The sequence below is a fragment of the Protopterus annectens genome, chromosome 1.part1, assembly GCF_019279795.1.
Source record: "Protopterus annectens isolate FY-2018-M chromosome 1.part1, PAN1.0, whole genome shotgun sequence".
Classification (NCBI taxonomy): domain Eukaryota; kingdom Metazoa; phylum Chordata; order Ceratodontiformes; family Protopteridae; genus Protopterus; species Protopterus annectens.
Window position 1 is genome coordinate 1758498896 of NC_056726.1, and position 12671 is coordinate 1758511566.

The 12671-nt window shown below is 39.2% G+C and overlaps 1 protein-coding gene across 1 annotated transcript in view; it reads right to left on the reverse strand.

Moving 5' to 3' along the window:
* Positions 1 to 656: 656 nt before the first annotated feature.
* Positions 657 to 12671, reverse strand: part of LOC122812068 (ficolin-2-like) — a 228680-nt gene continuing 216665 nt past the window's right edge. Inside the window, exon 8 of the mRNA XM_044084335.1 lies at positions 657 to 3144. Coding sequence (XP_043940270.1) covers positions 2894 to 3144 — 251 coding nt within the window. The 3' untranslated portion in view covers positions 657 to 2893. The remainder of the gene's footprint in view (positions 3145 to 12671) is intronic.

Here is a 12671-nt window from a genome sequence, read left to right on the forward strand (position 1 = left end):
ATTCTCTATGGTAGCCAGACTGTACTGCATGATATGTTATTGATACCATCCTGACATCATACAGGTGGTATGGATGTTAACCTCTTGTGGCTATGTTGTGTAGGGTCCTGGGTATGGGACTTGCAAGTGTTTGTATTGTGTTGGAAGGCAGATTTGTTTGGCTGTGGGGGAGGGGATGATATCAATAATTACAAGAGGTGCTTAGATTGGGCCCCCTCACCCCCATTCATGGTGCCTTTTTTCATATATGTATTTGTTGTGTTCTCTTATATATTTATAGATATATATATATATATATGTATATACATATATATATATATATATATATATATATATATATATATATATATATATATATATATATATATATATATATATATATATATATATATATATATATATATAAGGAAATATGGAAAATTTGCTAAAAAGCATTTCAATAAAATGCAAAACAAACAGTTTTCTTCTAATTTTTTTTTTTTTTTTTGCAGCAGAATGTCAAATTTCCTTATATGGCAAAACTAACCTGATAAGCAAAATAATCTATAAATAGCAGTTTCAGAACATTCTGAAGGCAAAAGCCTCATAATTCAAGCCCAGTAAGACTAAGTCCTTAATTATAATGTCATTCTTTGTCAAATACAATGCAACAAAGCAATGAATCATTATTTTATTTATGGCAGCATTAACCACATTCTCAAAAATGTTTCACTGGGAAACTTTATTTTCCCTGTATAAATTCAGTCCAAATATTGAAACTTATTGCATTTCAGTTAACTAATACATTTCACAAAATCCACAAACAACTCACGTGTGAACATTTCTAAATATGTCCCTGATATCCATTACAAAACCATTTTAAAAATACGAACACCAAAAATATTTACAGAACTCTGTTTCTTTGTAATACATCCATGAATACATACATACACAAATTTCAAAGAAAAAAATCTGTAGAGGATCACAGAGGCATGTGGATGTACACTTAAATTTGCCCAATGGGTGTAAAATTATTTAAAGATCTAATTATTGGGAGAAACCAGGTACTTAACTATCAAGATACTTCTTGCTGGTCATGTGGCAGTGACAACCACACAGGCTACAGTGGGGATCCTGTGTTCATTCCCCAGACAACTGTCAGTGTTTCTCTTTTTGTTGAGATGTTAATACAATAGTAGGTTAATTGTTTTTTTTTCTGCCATATAAAATAATTATATAATAATAATTAACCATAGATTTCACAAAAAAAGTGAGTTTCAGAAATTTTAGGTTTTGATTGGGGCATGTGGATGTATACTTAAATTTCACTAGAAGGTTCAAAATTATTTAAAGATGTAATTTTTACTAAAATTTTCTTATTACCTTCTATCCACATTTTGGTAATATGATTATGGTGAACATACAATCCAGTAATGCCATTTCAGTTTTGTTAAGTCTCCACATATCAGAAGTATGTCTTTAAAAATAGGATAAGATACTGTCATGTTGATGGCCTCACACATGGCTGAACTAAAAAAATAACGTAATCTAATCTGCAATGCTATCAGTCTTAATTATTAGATAATAGCAAACATTGTTCAGCAAGCTATTGGAAGCTTATAAAACCCAAATTTCACCAACAAGCTCTAGACGAGAGCTGAAGTAGGACGGATATGTTTTCAGGAAAAATAAATGTCTTGAAAAAGAATCAAGTCATCAATCACACTTAGTGGTGTAACTCTGAATCCAAGCTAATAGAAGACTAAATATGCTTTAACTGTTACTTCTGCATTGCTGGAGAATTATTAAATATGACATGTCTCCAATAAAATAACTACTCATTGCAGAATAAAAAGAATGACTATTGTTTGGGGATTAAACCCAGTACCTGCTGTATTGCGTGCGGTGGTCACTGGACTAACAAGGAATGTATGTGTGATCAAAAAAAAATCACCAGCATGTTGGTTTCCTAGTTGAAAGGAGAAAACACTGTTTTTGGGGGGAAGCCAGGTACCTAAAAATCCAGAAACAGGCTACAAGGGATCTTGCATTCAATCCGAGACAAGGGTCAGTGTTTTTCTTTTTCGTGAAGTGATAATACATTACTAGATTAATTGTTTTTCTTTTCTGTCATATAAAAAAAAAACTGCTAACCACAGAAAGCCAAAATACAGCAAATGCTATGGTGAATATTAAAATGAATGATGCAATATTTTGCGAGCAGCCACAACTGTGGACAGATGGAATGCATAACTTGGCATATGATGGAAATATATATATATATATATATATATATATTTTTTTTTTTTTTTTTTTTGCATGTGGTACTTCTGATATTGGCAGTAAAGGAAAGAAAAAATCTGGTTAGAAAAACTGGGCCTTTTGGGAAAGATGTCCTTTAAGACATATATCCTAGATGAAAGTTATAAATTGAGGCTATCATACTGACTTTTTCTGTCTTTAAATCATTTTCAAATTCCAATAAATGTCTTGCAAACAACAATAAATATAAAAGAATAAGGGTCATGATCTGAATAATTTACAGATAGACATATGTTAGAAGCAACAGAAGGAAATACTTTTCATACAAAGTAGGAAAAAGTAAAGCTATTTTGAAAACGCAGTATTTGCAAGGAACAATAAACAATTTAAAAATTAAGGCATGATCTTAAAGCAATTCATGGATGAGTTTGAAGGATATAGGTGAATAGTAAATTAGAATCCACAGTCAAATCTGTTAGTAGTGGCAGCTAGTCTATATCTGTTGCCTCAATGTATGTTTCTGTCTTATCGGTCCTGTTTCAAAATTGTTTATATATCTAAACAGCAGTGTATGATAATTCTACATACATAAACATATTGGCAGTAATTCTGTTGCTACATAGCTGCTAAAAGGTGTTACTGATTTCTCGTATCACTCCACTGGCCGAATCTTCATTTCTGTTTGTTTGTAAGAATAGTAATAACCCTTGCTGGAACTCCAGTTTATCCCATCTGCATATGATATATGCACTCCTTTTAGATATTTTCCATTCAGATTAGAACTGTGGCAATTTGTATACCACCAGGCCCCATGAAATTCGACAGCACAGTTTGTAGCATAGATATCATTGTCACGGTCAGATGTGGAGAATGAAACATTATTGTGGCCAATAAGAGAATCCCCTAGAAAACAAAAACAGTCAATTACAGAACTGATTCCATACATTTATTCCCTGCCAGTTAAAAATCAAGCATAATTTAAAAATCAAGTCTTGTCGTCTGCTACAGTGAATAATTCAGACAATATGAATGTGGTTATGGTGATTTCATGGCCTTTTATTATTTTTTATACTGTGGACCATATTTAACAGGATCACTTAACATAAAATACAAGTGAATTCATGCTGTTTTTCAGACTCTCTTAAATTATCTGAAACCATTCAGACATCATCAAACATGTTAAGTTTACCATGGGGACTAAAATAAATGAACAAACTATATGCCAAAAATGTTGGCATGCTATATTTAGCAAATAGTAGACTAAAAATAGCTATGTTCTAGTCAGAAGCAAAGTGTATAATATGCAGGTAGTAAATTCATACATAAAGTCATGATATAAAGGTTTCTTTTGGATGGGAGTACAGTAACATTCAGTCAATGATGTTGGCACCACTGCCCTTTTTTGCAGTTACTGTTTCTAGTGCAGTGCATTAGGAAGTCACTGCACTAGTATGGACTATGTATTGCAAAGGACCTGCTGTTCATAGGTTCATAGGTTGGTACTAGGCTATCAGCCCTAGGGCCTATACAAGCCTAGCCATAACAATTCCCTGGATATTTCTTCCCACACTATTTACTTCCCTGGACCCCTGTCTAGCAGGGTGACTGACGTGATCCCCGGGGTAAATTTCCTTTCTCCCATTCAATCATCAAGGTTCCTTTTGAAGAGGGCCAAAGAGGCACTCTGCTTGACATGTATGGGCAGTCTATTCCAGAGTCTGGGGAGTCTCTGGGTCAGGAACCTATCCCTCCAGCATGTTTTGGTTATTGTGATGACAAGGTTTAGATCCCTGGAGTGTGTGGCTCTGAGGGATTGGGATTTCTTTAAGTTTAGCATGTCCAACAGCTCTGGATTTGACATGGCCTTGTATGTTAAGCAGAAATCACCTCTGAGTAGATGATATGCGACAGAGTATAGCTGGAGTGTTTTAAGGCAGTCAGTGTAGAGCATCTGCTTTAGGCCTGTTATTCTTTTAGTGAGGTATTTCTGCAGCTTTTCCAGTTGTTGCAGATGTCTTGAGAGGTACATACCAAATGTGGCATTGTATTCTATAATGGGTCTAATGAGGGAGGAGTACAGTGGGACAATGACCACATTTTTCTGGATGAAAAGCCCTTAGTGATGAGGTGTGCCACATAGAAGGATTTCCTGACTGTTGTGGCGATGTGGTTATCAAAGGTGAGACCACTGTCCACATGTGTTCCTAAGTCTCTTATCACACTTTTGGTGTTTAGTGTACTGCCACCTATGTGGTAATTTACGGGTACATGTTTTTTCCCAAAGGGGATAACTATACATTTCTTGGCATTGAGCTTGAGCCCATGGCTCTGTCACCAAGCATCTGTTTCTGTAAGGCCCTTTTGTAGAGTATCCACATAATTTGGGGATTCAATAATGGCTCCCAGTTTGCAGTCATCTACGAACTTTGTTAGCCAGAGTCCCTTAGTGTTGGCCTGTACTTCAGAGAAGTAGATGCCAAATAAGTGCGGTCCCAGGACTGAACCCTGAGGTACTCCACTTGTCTGGAGCTGGATTTGGAGTTGGCTACATTTACAGTGTGGGTTCTGTCAGTAAGCCAATTTGCAACCCATTGGGTGATGTAGGGATTAATGCCCAGCTTAGTAAGTTTATCTATGATTCCAGAGTGGGGGATGGTGTCAAAGGCCTTGGCGAGGTCTAGATAGGCTGTGTGAACTACCTTACCCTTGTCCATGGCTCTGGAGACTGATTCGAAGAAGTCAGTCAGGTTCAGGAGACAAAATCGGCCCTTCACGAACCCAAACTGGGTGGGGTCCAGTGTTTGAAGGTTGCCAATGTCTTTGTTTATACGTTCCATGATAATACACTCCATGACCTTGCAGATAAGGCTCGTCAGACTGATGGGACAGTAGTTTCTGGGATCCAAGGTGGATTCCCCCTTGTGGAGTGGGATAACTGTAGCTCTGCATCACTCAGTGGGCAGGAAACCTGAGGTGAGGCTATGATTAAACATGACACTTAGGTGAGGTGCCAGTTCATATTGTAGTTCATGTAGTACACAGCCCGGGATGTCATCTGGTCCCATGGATGCTGTATTCTTAGCTTTGGAGAGTGCGTTTTTTACCTGTGTGGCCATTATTACAAAAATTTGGCAATCTTCAGGTATTGAGATGGGCCATTTAGCGGGTGAGAGGGGGGTGAATTTGGCACTGAATCGATCTGCCAGGATATTGGCAATATTCTTGGGATCAGTATATGTAATGCCATTCTGTTATAGCTCAGAGCAGATCTGAGCATTGCCATTTAGATTCTTGACATAGTTATAGAATGCCTTGTGGCTGCCTTTGGAATCTTTGGCAATTTTATTTTCGTAACTAGCCTTGGAGGATTATATGAGGGATCTCAGTTTCTTACTGAGGCTGGTAAGGGAGTTTTTTGCATCCTGGGATTTTCCTCTTTTCTGCAACAGTTTCTTCCTTTTGTTGTAAAGTTTGTTTATGGCAGGGGACCACCAGGTTGGCTTCCTTTTTTTGGAGGAGAGCACCTTGGTTCTATTTGGGAAGGCACAATTCATGCATGAGTGGAAGTGCTCGTACAGTGCCTTAGTGTAAGATTCAGCAGTCGAACTTTCAGTTCCCATCTGCATGGGTGTCATGAATTATGTCACTTCTGACTTGAGTAGCATGAAGTTGGCTTTGGAGAAGTTTTTTATGGAGGTTTCCTTACTGGGGGGTAGGGGTGGGATGTGGATGCTAAGGGTGATTAGCTTATGGTCAGACCTGACTAACGAGGGGTGACCATAGGTGTGGAGCATCGATTTCCCATGTTGGTAATGACCAGGTCTAGGATATTGGAGCCCCTGGTGGGACTATGGATTAGTTGATCCAGGGTGCTGGAATTTACGAATTCCAATAACCGTTGGGTAAAGGTGTTGGTACATGAGTAGTTTTCCCAGTTAATGGCAGGGTAGTTAAAATCACCCAGTATTAGGGTGTTTGGTTCTATCTTAATATTTTCCAGTATGTTGAGAAAGGTGTAGTGAGAATCTTGGGGCATGGTGGGGGATCTGTAGCAAGCTACAATTTGGATTGCAGTCTTACCTAGTGTTAGTTGCACCTGGAGAATTTCAGATGCATTGTGTTGGGCAACTAGCCTGGTGGTGTAAATATCCTTGGTGAATATGGACACTCCTCCACCTTTAGTGTTTTGGTCCTGGTTTGGTGGCCGAAAAGTGTGGTAAAAGTTGTAACCTGGTAATGCAGGGGTGCTCTCTGGAGCTTTGAACCAGGTCTCAGTTACTGCACAGATATCGATGTTCTCCCTTTTTAGGAGTGCCTTGAGAGAGTGCATTTTGAGGTTTAGACTTCTAGGATTGAGTAGCATTACCTTCAGATTTTGCATACTTGTACCTGTTACGGTGGTGGTTTTGTCCTTTGAACTTTGCCTAAAAAAGGCACTATAGGGGTGGCAAGAGCCTTATCCAGTAACCTGAATCCCAGGGGCGACAGGTGCAGACCATTTCTGGCAAAGCATCATGGTCTGTCGATCATGTCATCCCAGGCAGGTACTGGATCCCCTTTGAATGACACCAGAAGCTTAGCCAATTGTAGAAGTCAATCATTTTGTCCTTATATTGTGGTATTATTCTGGGTGAAGGCAGGATGCTACTCAGGGATAGGGTTATACCTGCCTGGGCCACATGATCTGAGAGCTCTTCCATGTCTCTTTTCATGTAGTCCAGGGAGGTACGTCTCAAGTCATTCACTCCAACATGGACAATGACAGTGTCATATTTGTACTTGTTGTGGAGTGACTTGAGTGCATGCGTTATGTGGCGGATCCTGGCACCCGACAGGCAGCTGACTGTAATTTTCTCCTTGTTCAACCTGGTGAGTGGGACATCAGTGTGCCGGACTATAGAGTCATCTATGTTGTAGCACAGGGTATGATCTGCTAAAAAACATCCCACTACAGTCCTTCTGCAGTACCATCAATGTCTAGATCCAGACACAACTCAATGCTAAAAGTGGGCAAATAACTCACATAACAGATGACTAGCATAAAAAATAAAAAATAAAATGTTTGCTTTTTCACACTTTAACAAAGCAGTGAAGTATACAAATGTGTAACTGGAAAAAGGTTGTTCCCAAAAGCAATAAAACCTAGGACATTTTGTACGTTAGGATTTCATGTACAAGGTTTGCAACTTGGCACCATCTCTCCAAAGAAATTAAACTGAAACACTGGAAATCACTATGCAAGCACCTTACTAATGAAACCAACTGCAACTGGCTTAGAGATAGACATTAGCAAGCCGCCAGAATCAGCTGAGATATTCTTCTCCTCTAAAAACCATTTGAGTAGTGAATCACTCCTCAAAGAAAATGTCTGTTTTTGTGTGCATGTATTGCACACAGATTTTCTGTGTATATAGTGCATAAAAGATTTTTCTTACAATCTAAATCAGTTATACTTTACTTACTACAACTGCTACCATTTCCTATGAATCTCTTTAAATGTACATTTCTTATATAACTATGTTCACTGTATTGTTCATTGCAATGGAATGATATATTTTCTGTTCAGTGTAATTTTGCATTGCATATTCTGATGCACAATTGAATTATGTACTGATAAATGTTCTTTGAGTCCAGTGGCTGAAAATGAGCAGCAGACCAGCCTACCTACCCAGTTAACAAATAGCAATAAATAAATAAATAAATAAAAGAGGTGCTATAAACACAATATAAAAATAATTAGTATAGCAAATATGTAGTAACAAAGATGGCTGAAAATGGGCATTCATTTTTGTTGAGCTGGCATCATCCTGTAATTCAAAAATGCTGTCTTATCAGTCTTATCTAACTAGTTCTTTATCTATCTGTCTATCTATCTATATTTTATATAGGTCTACTGTCACAATCTTGAAGCCAACAGTCTTGAAACTCATAATCCCAAGACTATAATATCAAAAGACCAAACTTCTGAAGACTACAGTGACTGAAAATCTGCAGGGGTGTGGGCCAGGAATGCGTGTTAACATGGGTCCTGCAGATGAGCAAGTCCAAGAGTATGATACTGTACTCTTCAGAATTTTGATCTTTTGATATTATGGTCTAGGGATTATGAGTTTAAAGACTGTGATAGTAAACCGTTTACCTATACAGATAGATGTATGTATATGTATACTTTTGAGATTTTAAGTATTTTCTTCTGATGTATTTCTTAGAAAAACTGCATTGCCGCCTACTTTTCGGCATTTTCTTGCTTGCAAAAGTTGATATCTGTGTTAGAAACAGTATTTAGAACATACCTAGAGCCTGTTTATTGCATTTTTTGTATAGCACTTAATTTAAAATCATTTTTTCTTAAAATTGCATTTTACCTGCCTCTGACCTAGCACACACATGTTGGGGTCATTTATTGCACTGTTCTGACTAGTTTGCTACTAGTGTGTCTCTGCTATCCTTAAACAAAAACAAAAAAAACAAAAAAATCTTGCTATTTTCCCACTTTCTCTAATTTAAAAGAAAGTTCAGTTACAGAGTTGCTGTTCTGAACTGTTTGTAAGTTTCTTGGAGGTCAATGCTTGCTTGGGCTAAAGGGAAGTCTCTGTGTTCACCAGTGGCAGTGGTTAACACTGAGCAGCCTGCCTGTCCCTGTAGGAGTGGTTACTGCCTAGAAACTGTAGTTTTATTGGCCATTTTGGGTAAATTCCAAACTCCTTGATCTCTCTCTCTTAATACCCTGAAACCGTGTGGTTTTGGCGTCTTTCCAGGCTTGATAGTTGTTGCTGAAGCACCTACCAAAGGGAGAAAACGCTGAGACAAGAAATGAGCCACTTTTGTGATTTTAAATATTTTCTTCTGATTTATTTCTTAGAAAAACTGCATTGCCGCCTACTTTTCGGCATTTTCTTGCTTGCAAAAGTTGATATCTATGTTAGAAACAGTATTTAGAACATACCTAGAGCCTGTTTATTGCATTTTTTGTGTTGCACTTAATTTAAAATCGTTTTTTCTTAAAATTGCATTTTACCTGCCTCTGACCTAGCACACACATGTTGGGGTCATTTATTGCACTGTTCTGACTAGTTTGCTATCCTTAAACAAAAACAAAAAAAACAAAAAATCTTGCTATTTTCCCACTTTCTATAATTTAAAAAAAGTTCAATTACAGAGTTGCTGTTCTGAATGTTTGTAAGGCTCCAACCGTGACTGCCCAACCCAAACAGCAAATGCCTTTAATAATTTCTTTACTACTGCTATACTAAATCTAGCAAATCAACAAAAACCTGATACTTCCAAATTGCCCACTCCTAGCTCCATTCCCCCCCCTTCCATCTCGAACCTATACCCACCTCCTATATCTCCTCCTTACTTCAAAAATTAAAACCGACTACCCCCTCAGCTGATAAATTACCAGCAGAATACCTTCAAATAGGAGCCAAAGCTATTGCCTATCCCATCTCCATATTGATTAATAGAACCATAAAAGAAGGCACTATCCCATCTATCTGGAAAATCTCACACATTATTCCTCTTCACAAAGGTGGAGACTCCACTGATTTCTCCAACTATCGCCCCATAGCTCTACTCTCTCCACTTGCTAAAATAATGGAGAAATGCATCCACAAACAATTACTAAACCACCTACTCCTCCATAATCTTCTAGCTAACTGTCAACATGGTTTTCGGCCATTCCATAGTACCACCACAGCCTTGTTATCCTTTACTAACAGTATCAACAAAAATCGCAATAAACATATTCCTTCCTCAGCATTCTTTGTAGACCTATCCAAAGCCTTTGACATGGTCAATCATCAGCTTCTCTTCCACCTTCTGAAGTTCCTCTCTCTCGACAATCCTGCTATGAACTGGTTTACATCTTACCTGGAAAACCGAAAACAAGCGGTTCTCTGGCAAAACCATCTTTCAGACCTCCTTCCCACCTCCCTAGGTGTCCCTCAAGGGCTCCATTTTAGGACCACTATTGTTTTCCATTTTCATAAATGACCTTCATCTTTCTACTCCACTCTCTACCTGCATTCAATATGCAGATGACTCTACCATAATCTGTTCTGGCACATCCCAAACTGAACTTCATTCTCTCACACAAAAAGCTTTCACCACTATAGAACAATGGTTCTCTAACCATTGTCTTCTCCTTAACCCTAAAAAAAACAAACTTTTGCTCTTTACACCCTCTTACTTGTCTCCCCCTCTTCATTTCACACTCACATCCAGTAATGGTACCGTTATTTCTCCAGACCCCACCACCAAACTCCTAGGTATTACAATTGACAATCAACTAAAGTTTGGCAGTCACATAAACACCACAATAAAGAATATTAACAGAAAACTCGGATTCCTCTATAGAATTAAACCTTTCCTAACACCTGAAGCCAGGACCACAATATCTAGAACTCACCTAATCTCTACCCTATTACATGCTTCTCCCATATATACCAATCTTTCTAAAAATAACCTTAACAAACTAGCTAGATCATACAACAATATCGCCAGATTCACTACAAACTCTCCTTATAGGACTCATCACTGCCAGAACCTAAAACAACTAGGCTGGCTTGAATTACCTCACCAATTACAATTCAACCAACTTATAATTGCCCACAAAGCCCTATACCAAACCAACAACACCCCAATTCTTTCTACCTTCATAAGGTCATATAACAACCTGAGGAATCTACGTTCCGCTAACAAAATGTTGATTTTGGTGGATTTGTATTTGTTGGGAGGAGGAGAGGGTTGTCTGTGTACATGAGGCAATTGTAACATTGCCTCAAGATTCCCAGATTCACCAGCTGAACAGGAGAGGACACCAGCAACTGACCCTTCGACATGCTAGAATAGTGTAAAGGATTGCTGTGTAACTGAGTCAGAAAGGACCTATAGGGAAATGGGTACCCAAAGAGTGGCGTACAGCAACAGTGGTCCCACTCCACAAAGGCGGTGCTTCTACTGACCCTGGAAATTACCGCCCCATAAGCTTGACGAGCCTGGTCTGCAAAGCTATGGAAAGGATCATTATGGAACTCATAAACAAAGACATTGGGGACCTACAGACATTGGATCCTACCCAATTTGGCTTTGTCAAGGGCAGATCCTGCCTTTTGAACTTGGTCGACTTTTTTGAAACAGTCAGTAAGGCCATTGATGAGGGTAAGGCAGTTCACACAGCCTACCTTGACCTTGCAAAAGCCTTCGACACAATACCCCACTCGGGCATCATAGACAAACTCACCAGCTTAAATGTAAACCCATATGTCACAAGATGGGTTGGAAACTGGCTCAAGGACAGAACCCACAAGGTCAGAATTGCTGGAGCCATGTCAGACTCTAAGCCAGTCACAAGCGGTGCCCCACAGGGCTCAGTCCTGGGACCCCTCTTGTTCGGCATTTATTTTTCCGAGGTGCAAGCAAACATAGGAGGATTGTGGCTGACAAAGTTCGCAGATGACTGCAAACTGGGCGCCATAATTGATACTGCAGTGGACACAACCATCCTTCAGAGAGGTCTCATAGAAACAGATAATTGGTGCCAGAGCCATGGCCTTAAAATGAATGCCAAAAAATGTATAGTCATACCCTTTGGGAAAAACAAGGTACCCACAAATTACCACATAAGTGGTAATCCATTAAGTACGGAAGAGGTAATCAGGGACCTAGGGACCCAAGTTGACAGTAACCTCTCATTTGACACTCACATTGCCAAGGTGGTTAGGAAGACCTTCTATATTGCCCTCCTTATTATGAAGGGATTCACATCTAGATCAAGAGAGGTCATTGTGCCCCTGTACTCTTCTCTTATCAGGCCGATGATTGAGTACAATGCCCCATTTGGGATGTATCTTACCCGACACCTGCAGCAGTTGGAAAGACCCCAAAAGTTCCTCACCAAGAGGATAAAGGGTCTCAAACATATGTCATATGCTGCCCGGCTGAAGAAACTCCAGCTTTATTCAGTCGCATACCGCCTACGCAGAGGTGATCTATGCCTGACGTACAAGGCCATGTCCAATCCGGAATTAATGGACATGCTCCACCTCAGAAAATCCAAATCCATCACAGCCACGAGAGCAAGAGATTTGAACCTCAACACAGAAATAAATAGGATGTGCTGGAGGGACAGATTCATAACCCAGAGGCTCCCTACACTCTGGAACAGAATCCCAGTCCATGTTAGGCAGAGCCTCTCACTAACTCTCTTCAAGAGAAATCTTGACAAGTGGATGTGAGATCGTAGGTTTACCCCGGGGGTCATCTCTGTGTCACTACTAGACAGAGGCACAGTAAACTAAACCCTAAATTGGCGTAGTATTCTCATCCCAAGGGGTGGCGAAAGCCACACACACTCTGGCTAGGCTTATAAATGCCCTAGGGCAGATAGCCTAGTACGAACCTATAAACCTATGAACCTATGAACTTCC